The 15,136-nt window shown below is 31.1% G+C and overlaps 1 protein-coding gene across 1 annotated transcript in view; it reads right to left on the bottom strand.

Moving 5' to 3' along the window:
• Positions 1-2,725: 2,725 nt before the first annotated feature.
• C3H8orf88 (chromosome 3 C8orf88 homolog) overlaps positions 2,726-15,136 on the bottom strand; it is a 32,420-nt gene continuing 20,009 nt past the window's right edge. Inside the window, exons 5-6 of the mRNA XM_069466243.1 lie at positions 4,998-5,104; positions 2,726-3,276 (exon numbers count right to left, since the gene is read on the bottom strand). Of these exons, the coding sequence (XP_069322344.1) occupies positions 3,253-3,276; positions 4,998-5,104 (131 nt within the window). The 3' untranslated portion in view covers positions 2,726-3,252. The remainder of the gene's footprint in view (positions 3,277-4,997; positions 5,105-15,136) is intronic.

Here is a 15,136-nt window from a genome sequence, read left to right as displayed (position 1 = left end):
ATAGTCTCTGTGGTTGTTAATCTACTGTATACTTTTGTTTAATATATTTGCTCTAAGTGCAGTCTTTTAAAATGTATTCTATAACTTTATCATTCATGTGAATTTTAGCTAAATTTTCAAAGTTCAGTATTCTCAATATTTGATGCTAAATGCTTTGCTACATTATAACCACTTAAAACCATTTAGTGACAAAATCCTAATATGTGGAAAAAAAAGCATATGCATAAAGGAATGATATTGTGAAAAAGCATACCAAGTCTTTGGGAACTTCTAGAGCATTACTTCATAGAACAGGTTTTTAGACTGTTACATACTATACAAAGGTTAAATCAGCGTTTTGTGATTTTTAAGTAACAGATTTTTTGTGAGTGAAGTTTATGCTTTAATAATGTCTACTTCATCCCCAACTCATGGTCCTGTGACTAGTTTCTTTACATTACCTAAAAAGTTAGTACATAGGCATAAAGCAACCTTGTAACCTATAGAATCTTTATCCATCTGTCAGATTATAAACTGGTTTTTCACAAGTGAACAATTCTGTGATAAGTTACAGTACCATTTAATAATATATCACTTATTATATAATGGTGATATATCACCACTGTATCATTTGTTAGCATCTTAATTCCCTGTATGTAAGTTAAACACATCAAGAAAAAGAGTTTTATTTTGGGGAAATCTCGTTTCAATTTTATGGCATATGACTTTGGTATGTTATCTAAAGAGCTAACTTTTCTTATAAAAATAGATATTTGCATTTAAATAAGGATTTCAAAATACTTTGAAAATAAAATTTTAACCCAAATAGATAAAGAGGAAATATAAAACAAGCAAAAACTTTAGGGAAGTCACAATAGTAGGGAAAGTACTGGACAGAAGACATCTGTTTTCCAGTTTCAACACTAGAATGACTAAAACTTGTACCTTACAATGTTCTGCTCTATGAGTTCAGAAATTAAATATTTTTAAAAATAAAAATCTGTTCTGATTATAAACCCTGCTAATGAAAACATAATACATATAAAAATGTTATGTTATTCTTCAGTCCAAGTTTAAGGTAAAATTTTCCTGAGCTTTCACTGTTAGGAAAGTTGAAGTAAAACTTTCTTTCTCAAATATAAAATTTGACCTAAAATATTTACTCAGTCTAATTTATGAAATATCAACTCTGATCATACCTTTGTATACTCAGCGCTCATTCAATCTAAATAAGTAATTTTTTCATAGTTTCTATTAGAAATTAGTAAATTGTGACATATTGTACATATGCACACGTGTGTGCATTTATGTGTCTCTGGTCAACTCTGAGGATGACAAGCATGATGAAACAACACCTGGCTCACCTCTTTTAATTTATATACAAAGCAAAGAACCACATTAATGGAGACGTACAATGATTATTCAAACAAGCTATACATATGTAAAAAGGCAAATAGGTAACAAAACCATCTTTGCAGTCTTACTCTGATTGTTTATAAGAAAGGATCAAAAGACTTTGAAACCTAAGCGTCTTTTGATATACAAACTCTTCTTTAAAACACTGTTTATAAATGGTTTCAAGAATATAAATTATAGCCAATCAAAACATTGCTTTGGTTGGTCCATTTCAGTGTCCAATTCAAAAAGCATATCAAAGTTTTTGGGTACTACTGGGCAGTTTCCAAAGTAGCATGGTATTTATGACTTTAAAGGGGTTCTGTCCTCAGTAACAGTTCTAAGTGGAAGGGCTCTTTAGATTCCAAACTAGAATAAGTTCTATCATATTTCTTAAATTAGAATCAAAAAGACTTGAGAATAGGCAAATAATAAACCAATTTAATTAGATGGTAATTCTGAACCCAGGTCTTCTAGAAGTTATATATCTTTGTGTATGTTTGTGAGAGTTGTGTGAGTATTCACATACATATATATTACTGGAACCTAGAGTAGAAAAGGAAAACAATAGGATAAAAAACAAATGAAAACACCTGTCCCTAAGTGTATATATCTCATTTTAAAGTATGCAATACATTTATGGTTAATGTGTTTTTTTCCTATTTAAAAAACAACCCATTTTCCTGAGGAACAAAGTAAATAAATAAGAGGATACTGAAAGACCAAGATAGGAGGAAACATACCAAGGACTAAAAGCTTGAATCTGGGTAACAAGACCAAAAACTAACAAAGAAAAAGGTAGGGGGGGTTTAGGAGTTCACAATTCAGTGAAACAAACTTTCTGCTAAATGATGGCCTTGAAATGCCTTGCTATCAATAGACCCAGGGATCTGAGAGATCAGAAGAAGGAAGAATTTACACTTACCTTTATATCAGCAATTTTTCTGGACACTATGCTGGAAGAAACATTTTTTTTTTAACAGTAACATCCACAGTGACAAATTGGAGATTTATTGTATAAAATTTCTAGAATTAAAAATTTAAACCCCAAAATTCTTCATCCATACATGTTCCTGTTATAAAAAAATTATAGAATGGAAACAATGCAACTCAATTATTTGAAAATATCTAAATTTTTCCTGTTTTGGAAATAAAAATACCAGTTTCATTTTGCAGTTGCCCAACTTCTGTTCATACGGTCCGATTAATGACATAAGTGGTATTTTTCAACTTCAGTTTCATTACTATTGTTTCTAAATTGTCAATCTCTATTAATTATGAATTTAGACAATATTATCAAACACCTAGATACCAATCATATATTTGAAAAAAAAAACGCCTATTAAAAAACTGAGAACCATGAATTGAACATTCCAAATCACTCTTGTTCTAAGCCTCTGGAGAGATTGTAATGACCCATTCACGCACTGGTCTGAAATCAGTGGGAAACAAAACAAAAGCAATTTTAAGAAATTATGTACCATATATACATTGTAGCAAATACTTTATATTTGAGAATCTTTACAGCTTACATTTCCATTCCATTATTACAAGTGATGAAAAGCAAAAAATTGCAAGTAGCATGCAAATTATTACACAGTCTTCCCACTTCACTAACTGAATTCCTAACTTTCCAGTGTTATTTCCCAATTTATGCAGGAAACTGCCTGCAAAGCTGAAACTGATTAGAAAATTCTTTATACTTTAAAATATCTCTTTCTCATTTTAGGAGAAACTAAATAGCCAACCATCAAAATTAAAAATAAATTGAATTGTCACAGTCCTTTACAGTTATTGTTATAGATCCACTTCATTTGCAGATGTCCAAAATATAAAACAAATAATTCTTTGTCTTCAAATTCATCTGTTCTTAAAATGCTACTTAAAACTTTGGTTGTTTTCCTGTAATATAAAAGAAAGAGTTAACTTATCAGTTTATTGAATACATTTTTTTTTCTAATTAGTTTATCAAACCAAAATACTGTGAGCCTACTAAGTGTTTACAGATCTAAATGCATGTTACTATAGAATCTACTAAAGTAATTGGAATTGTCAAATAAAAAAACAGTTCTTCTGTGTTTAAAAAATATATGTAACTCATTTTTAAATATAATTATATTCCAAATGTTGTTCCATTTCTGTGGTATCTAGCTTTAAAAAATGTATTAATGCATAAATCAAAAGTAAACTTAGAATTCTAATGTGTACGTTTGTTCCAAATAAAGTGTATGTCAAACTTTTATTTACAAAATAAAATGTGATTAAAGATGGAAAGTCTACAAATGAAAAAATGACTATATTTTATATAACACTGAAGTTTATATTTATTCTTATGGACCAACGATTACATATCCCAAAGATCTTTGAACAGGTGGGAAAATTCAAACATCATCAAGTACATTTTTCCTCACTAAATATGCCTATTTGAGAAGAAGTATTTTAAAAGTTGGTCTTTTTAAGGCCAGTCAAAAAAGTTTTACTATATGCTTTAATTAATTTTAAGAGGAATTGCGTGAGGTCTGTAAGTTAGGGAGTTTAAATTAAGAAATATTGATATAAACTACAAAGAACATAAAATCTCTTAAAATCAATTGAGAAAAAATACTATGGATTCCAAAGGGTTAGACTCCCAGAAATGGAGACAGAAGGTAGTAGTCTATATCTCACATTCTATTCTTATCTCAATAGAATCCTAGTTGCCTTTACCTATATAAAAGTATTTATGAAAACCCTAACAGATTAAAGTCAAATTCCAGTTAAATTTAAGTAGAGACCATAAAGAATGGAAATCATTTACTAAGTGCATAATGAGAGATAAGTACTATGTTAAGCACTCTTATGCATTTTTTTATTTAATCCTAACAACCAGAGATTACCATCCTTATCTGCAATTGCAAAACTGTGGCTCAATGAGGTTAAGTGACTTGTCCAAGTCTGAATGATCGGTACATAGAATGGAGTTACAAACTGAACCCAAGTCTGATGCCAAAACCCATGTCCTTTCTAATAAATATCCTAAAAGATATATGTATGTATATATGTATTGTATGTATTCACGTAGATGGAATTTAATAGGATAACACAGAAATATAAAGAGCTAAAAATAGCAAAGACATGTTGAAGAAAAATAAATAGGATGACTTGTTTTGCTGTATAAAAAAGCTAATTGAACAGAATAGAGAGCCCACAAACAGACCATGCCTATATTGCCACAAAGGTGTCAGAGGACTATCCTTTCAATAAACATTACTAAAATGACTAAAATCTAAGATAACCATGTAGAAAAAAGTAAAACTTGACTCCTATCTCACATCATACAGAAAAATCAATTCTAGGTGGATTATAGAACTTAATTGAAAAACAAAATAGAACTTTTAAAATATGGCATAATATTTTCATGACCTCTCAACAGAAAAATATTTTTGAAAAAATACAACTATTCCATTTCTTGAGTGGTAATTACTTTATAATTATTGGTTTATATGCCTTTAGATTTTTGTACTTTTCTGAATTATATTTTGCAATAAGAAAGGTTATAAATCTAGAAGTAGAGTCCAATGAAAATGTTAAAGACAAATATTTTGGAATACAATATTACAATACAAAATTAGAAAACTACTTACTGGCTTTTGAAGTACAATGGGATGATCAGGCAGAAAGTCTGGTTTTTTCCTGCAGATGGAAACACTTGAGAGCTTCAACAGGAAATCTCTGCTGTATTTAATTCTCTCTGTAGATAGTAAACATCAAATGTAATGTTACAAAACATAGAATTGTCTGGATCACGTTTGGCTCATTTCTTTCTGGATGTATCTTTAACTTCATTATTTTATAAAATAATGAGTAGTATCTATGCAAAAGAGAGGGGAACAAAAACTTTGAAAAACATCTACTGCCTCCAATTTTCCTTTAACATGGCAAGGAAGCCAAGTAACCAAGGAAAAACGGAAGACAATTGTTTGAGAAAATGAGTAGGTAAGACGTGGCTTTTTCATCTCGTTATTCAGATCTCATAAAATGATCTGGTATTATAAAATATAACAGCAGTAACACCTATTGGGCAATTTAGATTCTGCTAAAATGGAAACTTAATGAACCTATCTAGCCTTGAGCAATACTAAAAACTAAATGTAATAAAAATAAATTCAATACAAGAAACACTTATTCTATACCTACTGTGTACCAGGGATTATGCTAGGTAATAGTGAAGAAGCCCCAAGATAGGGCCCCTATCTTCAAGGGGAACAATGATTCAAATATCTGCACATTTCTCATCACAAATGATCACCAGAAACTATCACCAAGATAGACCATACATATGCTGGGCCAGAAGACAATGGAAAAATATTTTTAAAGTGCAAAAAGAACAGAACAGTAACCCAGAATTCCATATTCAATTTTAAAAAATCCCTCAGGAATGCATGTGAAGTAAAGACATTTTCAGATGAAGGAAAACTATAAGAATTCATCACTAGCAGACATGACCTACAAGAATTGCTGAAGGAAGTTCTTCAGGCTGAAGGGAAATTACACCAGATGGAAACTTTACTCTTCAGAAATAAAGAGCAAAAAAGATGGTAAACAGCTGGATAAGAATAACAGATTCTTTTTTTTCCAAGTTTTATAAAAAATATACAATACTGTTGAAAGGAAAAATTCTAACACTGGTGCAGTTTTCAAGGTATGGAGATATAATATACATAACTATAGTACAAAGGTCAGTGCAGTGAGGTGAAGGGAAGGGACTTGCATATGGTTTTACCAATCACCATTATGTATGAAGTAGTAAAATATTAACAAGTAGAAAAGTTATATATTTAATGTATAAATTAAAATGAAATACTAACAAAAATCCAAAACACTCAAAAGAAGACAGTAAAGGGGAAAAGGAAAAACAACCAAACAAAAAACAGAGAAGACAAAGTGAAAACAGATAATAAAGTAATAGCTCCTAAATCCAACCATATTGACAAACATTAAATGTTAACTTATGTGATTTGTGACCGGGATCAGTGAAATTTTTCTCTAAAGGACCAGATAGCAAATATTTGAGAATAGGGGGACCATACAACCTTCATCACAACTACTCAATTCAGTCTTACAGCACAAAAGCAGGCACAAATACACAGATGAAGGCACTGGCCTGTAGACCATAGTTTTCTGATGCCCTAGGTTAAACACTAAATTAAAGGCTGTGAGTTGACAGAATGGATAAAAAAGGAAGACCCTACTATCTGTTGTCTGCAAGAGACATGTATTAAATATAGCACATATGAGTTGAAAGTAAATGGATATTAAAAAAATACATGCAAAAACTAGTAGTAAGAAGGCTGGTTATCTTAATATCAAACAAAGAGATAATTATCAATGGGTTGTGCCTAATACAGAGTTTTGAAATACATGAAGCAAAAATTAACATAAATAAAAGGGGAAACAGACAATTCCAAATAGTCAGATAATGCAAAAACCCCTCCTTCACCAATTGATAGAACTAGACACCAAAAAAGTGGTAAAGACATAAATCTTGTCTTAAATCAGCCACCTTAATTTAAGTAATATTTATAGAAACTACCAGTAACTGCAAAATATAAATTCTTTTCAAGTATCTTCACCAAGATAGACTATATGCTGGGCCATAAAACAAACCTGAACAAATTTAAGGGGCTTAAAATCATATAGATTGTATACTCTGACAATAAAATTAAATTAGGCACGATCCATAATAATATATCCAAAAAAAAACAAATGTTTTGGAAACCAAATAACACACTTAACAAAATTCATAAGCCAGTATAAAATAAGAAATTAAAAATATTTTAAATGAACACCAATTCAAATACAACATGTTAAAATTTGTGAAGTACATGCAGCTAAAGCAGGGTTTCAAGGGAAACATAAATTCTTGTAATAAGGTAAAAAATATCTACAACAAATGACCTAACAATCTACCTTAAAATGCTAGAAAAAGAAAAGCAACTAAACCCAAAGTAGAAGAAAAGAATTTATAAAAGAAGAAAAAAATCACCAAAATAGAAAACAAATATATAAAATTAAAAAGCCAAAAGCTGGTTCTTTGAAGTAAAACAAAATTGACAAATCTCTACATAGACTGATAAAGAAAAAAAAAAAAGAGCACAAATGATGAATACCAAGAATGATGAGGTTATCACCACAGACTCTATAAGACAGTAAACAGAAAACAAGAGAATACTATGAACAACTGTATGCCAACATTTAGCAACCTTTATGAAAGGGATATACCACAAGTTTTTGTGTGCAAATATGTTTTCATTCCCTTTTATGTGGAAATCAGGACCTATTAGAATTGCTAAAACTAAGAAAAAATAGTAATAATGAACTTTCAATACCAAGTGTTGGCAAGGACGCAGAGCAACTCAAATATGCAGATATTGCTGGTGATACAGTTATTCTGAAAATAGTTTTTCATGAGGTGATGCATACATGTATCATAAGACCCAATAATTCCACTTCTAACCAAGAGAAATTAAACAAATGTCCACATAAAACTTCTATAGGAATGTTCACAGGAGCAATTACTCACAATAGTAAAAAACTGAAAACAATATAAATATTCATCAGCTGGTGCATGGATAGACAAAATGCGTGCAGCCATACAATGGAATACATATCCACCAATTAAAAAAAGGAACTAATACATGCTACAACATGGATGAGTCTTAAAAACATTATGTTAAGTAAGATGCCATATGTAAAATATTACATATTGTATGATTATTACATTTATATTAAGTGTGCAGAAATGGTAAATCAATAGAGATATAGTGATCAGATTAGTATTAGCTGTGTGGGAATTATGTACAGGGTTCCTTTTGTGGTAATGGAAATATTCTAACACTGAATTGTGGTATGATTGCACAACTATGTAAATATACTAAAAAGATAAGGAAATGTACACTTAAAGTGGTGATTTTTATAGTATATAAATTATGCCTCAATAAAACTCTTTAAAAAAAGGAATAGAGGTTGGGGGCCAGAGGATTCTGAATTTGGACAATGAGAAAGATGGAGAGCAAAAGAATTGGCAGCTTTTGTTGCTGTAATGCTATATGGAAGCAGACAAAGAATTTTCCAGTGATGGGAACAACTAGTGGCTTGTAAAACAACTAATGTTTAATACTAAATTTCAAATTGTTCTCTGGACTGTGCTGTCACAGGAAGAAACTGAGGAAAGCTCTTAGGAGGTAAAACAAAAAGATGAGAAGATGGAAAATAAAAAATATGAGAAAATTAGAGAGTCAATTCCAGCAGGCTAATATCACTAATATCTGGCAATAATAGGAGTTTTTGAAAGAGAACACAGAGAAAATGGAGAGGAGAAAAATCATCAAAGAAATACACAAAAAATTCCACATTGGAAGACCCTAAGTCTTGAGATTGAAGAATTCTATCATTAATCTACTTTATATTTCTATAGAGTTGCCTTTTCAAGACATTTCATATAAAAGGAAGATTACAATATCTGAATTTTAGAGTCTGGCTTTCACTTGACATAGCATTTTTAAAGTTCATCCTTAACCTGAAATTTTCTATTTAGCCAACCCATCAATGAAGTGTAAGAATAAAATAAAGATATTTTCAAATACAAACTCAAAGAATTCACTAATCCAAACCCTTTTTTACAAAACTCCAGGAAAATACAATCGAGCAAAATGAGGAGGTAAGTCAATAAAGAATAAAACACAGGAATCCGAAAACATTTGAGTGATGTCAGTGAAAAAGGCCAACTATGGAAGCTTAAAAGTCTGTCCCTCTACAAAAGCAACAAATAAGCTCATAAAAACTGTCAGAATCAGCTTTTTCAGAACTCTGGAATCTAACCAAAGCTTATAAAAAAATGGGAATACTTAGTGAAGAAAAAAACAACTGAATTTACAAAAAGTTTTATGGCATTTTAATTTACTGAAACAATCCCCCACTACCCAACTCAGCCATGGCCCTACAGACAACAGCCCTCATTACTTGTATAGGTATCCATATTTGGATGGAACAGTACAGACTTTATTCTCAAAGAATTATGGTTATTTGTTTTGACCTTTCTGGTGGCTCCCTAAAGAACCATCTTACGAAGCTTGCTAGTATTTATTTCATCTAAGAAAGAACTTTCTCAGAATTGAGGCTGCTACTTAGAATCCATTTGTCAAACATTTAGAGGGAAATATATTAGCAGCTTCCACCTGGGGCAAGGGGCAGCTGGAACAAACATTAGGCATATTGAAGAGCTTGGGAGGAACACTAGAAAACACAATGCTTTGAGGAAGAAGGGCACTAAAAAAAATCCCAGATGTTCCTGAGAATCTAGAAAGCCACATGCATGCCAAAGGTAGGCTCATGCTCAACAGAAAGACTTGAGAAGATCCTAAGCACTCACCTCTTGCTGATCTTCAGATTCCTTGTAAGCAGGAAGTAAAGGCAAAGGGCAGAATTGTAAATTGCCTGACTGAGTATAGAAGGCCATACACTAAGGCCATATTAAAAGACTGGAAGAGGAGTTTGTTTTTTGCTTTGTTTTGTTTTGTTTTAGTTCTAGGCATTGAAGGAAATCTCTGTCAAATCACTAGCTGATCACTAAGATAACAGAACAGAAACTTTCATGGTCATGCAGGATAAAGAATATAGACTTTATAATATTAGTTCAGAGAAGTCACTAAACCAACAACTAATATAAGGACCAATAACAAACCTTGGCAAAGGAAGAAAATCGGATTTCCAGAACACATTATAACATTCAAAATGTCCAGTTTTCAACAGCAACAAAAAATTACCAGGTATGTAAAAACTAAAGAAAGTATGGGCCCATCTATAGGAAAAAAAAATTAATAGAAACTTTCCTTGAGGAAGTTAACACACTGAATTTACTAGAGAAAGATTTTAAGTAAATATTTTATATATGCTCAACGAGCTAAGGGAAACTATGAGAAAAATGTCTCATCAAGTATGAATAAAGAGAGAAAAATTATTAAAAAAACCCAGATAGAAATTCTTGAGAAGTACAATAACTAAAAGGAAAAATTCACTACAGAGATTCAACAGCCGATTTGAACAGGGAGAAGAAAGAATCAGCAAATTAAAAAAAAAAAATCAATTGACATTATTCAGTTTGAGTAGCAGAAAGAAAAACAATGAAGAAAATGAACAGAGCCCAAGATACCTGTAGAATACCATAAAGCATGCTAACAAATACATAATGGGAGTCCCAGGAGAAGAGAGGGAGCAGGAGGAAGAAATAATATTTAAAGAAATAATGAAAGGAAATTTCCCAAAACTAAAGGCATGAATCTATACATCCAAGAAGCTCAACAAACTATGACTAGAATACAAATAGTCCCCAGCTTACAATGGTTTGACTTACAATTTTTTTTACTTTATGATGGTGTGAAAGTGATTTACAACAACAAAGTTTTAGACTTTGTGATTCTCTGACCAAAGATTCTGGGATGCCTTTCAACTAATGATATTTTCAACTTACAATGGGTTTATTGTAATGTAACCTTGTCATAAGTCAAGAAACATCTATACACTCAAAGAGATTCACATTGAGATACATCACAGTCAAACTGTCAAAAGACAAAGAAAATCCTTAAGTCAGCAAAAGAGTAGCAATTCATCATTTCTAAGGGATTCTCAGTCAGAGAAACAACTGATTTCTCATCTGGCACCATGAATGCCAGAAGGCATGGAGATGACATATCAAAGTGCTGAAAGCAAAAAACTGTCAACCAAGAATCTGTATCTGACAAAATTTCCTTCAAAAATGAAAGAGAAGTTGAGACATACGCAGATAACCAAATACCGAAAGAGTTCGTTGCTTGTAAACCTGCCTTACAAGAAATGTTAAAGGGAGTTCTTTGGGCTGAAATGAAAGGACAGTCCACAATAACTAAAATTCACATGAAGAAATAAAGTACACTAATAAATGTAATTATGTAGGTAAATATAAAAGTCAGTGTCAATAAATTTTCAGCATGATATTCAACTTTTTCATCTATGTGATTTAAAAGACAAGTGCATAAAAATGTATAACCATAAATCTAAGCTGATTATAAATTCTAGGTTGATAGATTACACAATGAATAAAGATAGAATTCATGATAACAACATCATAATGGTGAGGATGGAGATACAGAGGAGCATTTTGCATAATATTAAAGTAAGTTGATATTACTTCAAACTAGATTGTTATAAATTAATTTCCAGGGCAAATATTAGGAATATTATATATATATGTATATATATATATAAGCAAATAAGAGGAAATAAAAATGGTATGATAGAAAATATCCATTAAGCACAAAAAAAATAGTAATGGAGGAATTAAAGAACAAAAAAGATATAAGACATATAGATGACAAATAGCAAAATGGGAGGAATAAGTCTTTTCTTGTCAGTTACTTATATTAAATATAAATGTACTAAACTCTTCAATTAAAAGGCAGAGACTGGTAGAATTGATAACAAAACATGATCTAACTATATGTTGTCCACAAGAATCTCACTTTGGATCCAATAACAAAAAGTTGAAAGTGAAAGAATGTAAAAGTTATTCAATGCAAACATTTGTACCCAAAAGATAGCTGGAGTAAGTATACTAATGTCAGACAAAAATAGCTTTTAAAACAAAAATTGTTATAAGAGACAAAGAAGGACATTATAGAATGATAAAACAGATCAATTCATCAAGATTAACAATTATAAGCATATATGTACCTATCAGCAGAAAGAAAAGCTGACAGAATTTAACAGAGAAATAGATAACAGTAATAACTGAAGACTTCAATATCCTAGTCTCAGTAACAGAAAGAAAAACTAGACAGATCAACAAGGAAACAGAGAATGTGAATAACACTATACATCAACTAACCTAACAGACATATATATAACACCCCAAAACAGCAGAACATACATTCTTCAGAAGCACACATGGAACATTCTCCAAGATAGACTGTATGTTGGGCCACAAAACTGTCTCAGTACATTTTAAAACATACCCATAATACAAAGTATTCTCTATGACCACAATGGAATGAAACTAGAAAGCAATAACCGAAACAAAACTGGAAAATTCACAAGTATGTGGAAATTAAACCACACTCTTAACCAATGTATCAAAGAATAAACAATAAAGACCTTAGAAAATAAGTGAAACAAATGAAAACAAAGTCACAACATACCAAAACTTAAGGGATGCAGCAAAAACAGTGCTCAAAGCAAAGTTTATAGCTATAAATGCCTATATCAAAAAAGAACAAATAGCTCAAATCAATATTTAACATTACATATTAAGGAACTAGGAAAAAAGAGCCAATTAAATCAAATGCTAGACAAATGAAATAAGTAATAAAGATCAGAGTGGAGATGAAAAAAGCAACAAAACCAAAAGTTTGCTATTAGAAAAGATAAAAACTGACAAACCTTTGCCTAGACTAAGAAAAAAGAGAGAAGATTCAAATTACTAAAATCATAAACAACAATGATCTTGTATCCTGCAACTTTGCTGAATTCATTAATTAGCTCTAATAGTTTATGTGAACTCCTTAGGATTTTCTATGCACAGATGCTACTTGACTTACGATGGGGTTACACCCCCATAAACCTACCATAAGTTACAAATAGCGTAAGCCAAAAATGCATGGCTGATTGGGAGTTGCAGCTTGCTACTGCTGCCCCGCATAATTAGAAAAGTACTAAATGTGTATTGCCTTCACAACATCATAAAATCAAAAAATCATAAGTTGAACCATCATAAGCTGGGGATCATTTGTATAGGATTATGTTATCTCTGAACAGACATAATTTTACTTTGTCCTTCCCCATTTGAATACCTTTTATTTCTTTTTATTGCCTAATTGCTCTGGCTAGAATTTCCAATATAATACTGAATAAAAATAGTGAAAGTGGGCCTCCTTATCTTGTTCTTGATATTAGGGGGAAAGCTTTCAGTCTTCCATCATTGAGTATGATTATAGCTGTACCTTTTTCATATATACCCTTTATCATGTTGAGGAAGTTCCCCTCTATTTCTCTTTTGCTAAGAGTTTTTATCAGGAAAGAGCATTGGATTTTGTCAAATGCTTTTTCTGTATCAATTGAGATGATCATGTGTTCTTCCTCCTGAATTCTGTTAATGTGGTATATTATTACCAGTTTTCATATGTTGACTTACCCTTGCATTCCTGAGATTAATACCACTTGGTCATGGTGTATAATCTTTTTACTATGTTGATAGTAAAAAGTTGCTAGTATTTTGTTGAAGACTTTTTTGTATCTATAGTCAAAGGGATATTGGCTGTAGTTTTCTTTTCTTGTGGTATCTTTGGCTTTGTTATAGTAAATACTGGCCTCACAACAGTTGGGAAGTGTTTCCTTCTCTTCAATTTTTTCAGAATTGTCTGAGAAGGATTAGTGTTAATTCTTCTGTAAATGTTTAGTAGAATTTACCAGTGAGAAGCCATCTATCTAGTCCTGAACTTTTCTTTGTTGGGAGGTTTTTAATTATTGATTCAATCTTCTTGCTTACTGTAGGTTTATTCAGATTTTGGATTTCTTCTTGAGTTAGTTTTGGTAAATTCTGTGTTTCTAATAATTTTTCTATTGTATCTAGGTTATTTAACTCTTTGGCATACAACTGTTTGTAATATTCACTTATAATTTTTTATTTCCCCAAATTCATAGTAATGTCCCCACATAAAATAACTTTATTTTGTATATCATTAATGAATAATCCAGAAAACTCCATTTAAAATAGTATCAAAAAGAATACAATACTTTGAAATATATGTAACCAAGGAGGTGCAAGACTTGTACACTGAAAACTATAAAACATTGCTAAAAGAAGCTAAAGAAAACCTAAATGGGAAGATATCCTATGTTGATGGATTGGAAGATTTAATATTTAAGATGGAAATATTCCCTCAAAGTGATCTACAGATTCAACGCCATCCCTATCAAAATACTCATGGCTTCTTTTGCAAAAATGGAAATGCTGATCCTAAAAATCACATGGAATTGCAAAGAACCCCCAAATAGCCAAAATAATCTTAAAAAAGAACAAAGTTGGAGGACTTACACTTCCTAATTTCAAAATTTACTACAAAGCTACAGTAATCAAAAAAGTGTGGTACTGACATGAGGAGAGGCAGATAGAACAAGGGAATAGAATTAAGAGTCCAGGAATAAACACATACACCTATGGTCAACTGATTTCAACAAACATGCTAAGACCATTCAATGAAAAAGAATAGTCTTTTTAATAAATGATAATGGTACAACTGGATATGCACATGAAAAAGAATGAAGTTGAACTTTTATCTTACATCATACATAAAAATTAACACAAAAAATGGATCAAAGACCTAAATGTAAGAGCTGAAACTATAAAACTCTTAGAAAGAAACAAGAATAAATCTTTATAACTTTTTATAACCTTATAAGATTTGGCAATTATTTCTTAGATACGACACCAAAAGCATGGGCAACAAAGGGAAAAATAGAAAACTTAAACTTCATCAAAAGTAAAAACTTTGTGCATTAAAAGACACTATCAAGAAAATGAAAAGATAAGCTCCAGTCGAGAAGAAAACATGTGCAAATTATATATCTGATAAGGACCTAGTATCCAGAAAGCAAATACACACACACACACACACACACACGTTTATCCAGAAAGCATAAATGTATATACACACACACACACACACACACACACAGAGAGAGAGAGAGAGAG

This window comes from Eulemur rufifrons, chromosome 3 (assembly GCF_041146395.1).
Source record: "Eulemur rufifrons isolate Redbay chromosome 3, OSU_ERuf_1, whole genome shotgun sequence".
In the NCBI taxonomy this organism is placed as follows: domain Eukaryota; kingdom Metazoa; phylum Chordata; class Mammalia; order Primates; family Lemuridae; genus Eulemur; species Eulemur rufifrons.
This window is presented reverse-complemented; position numbering and strand designations above follow the sequence as displayed.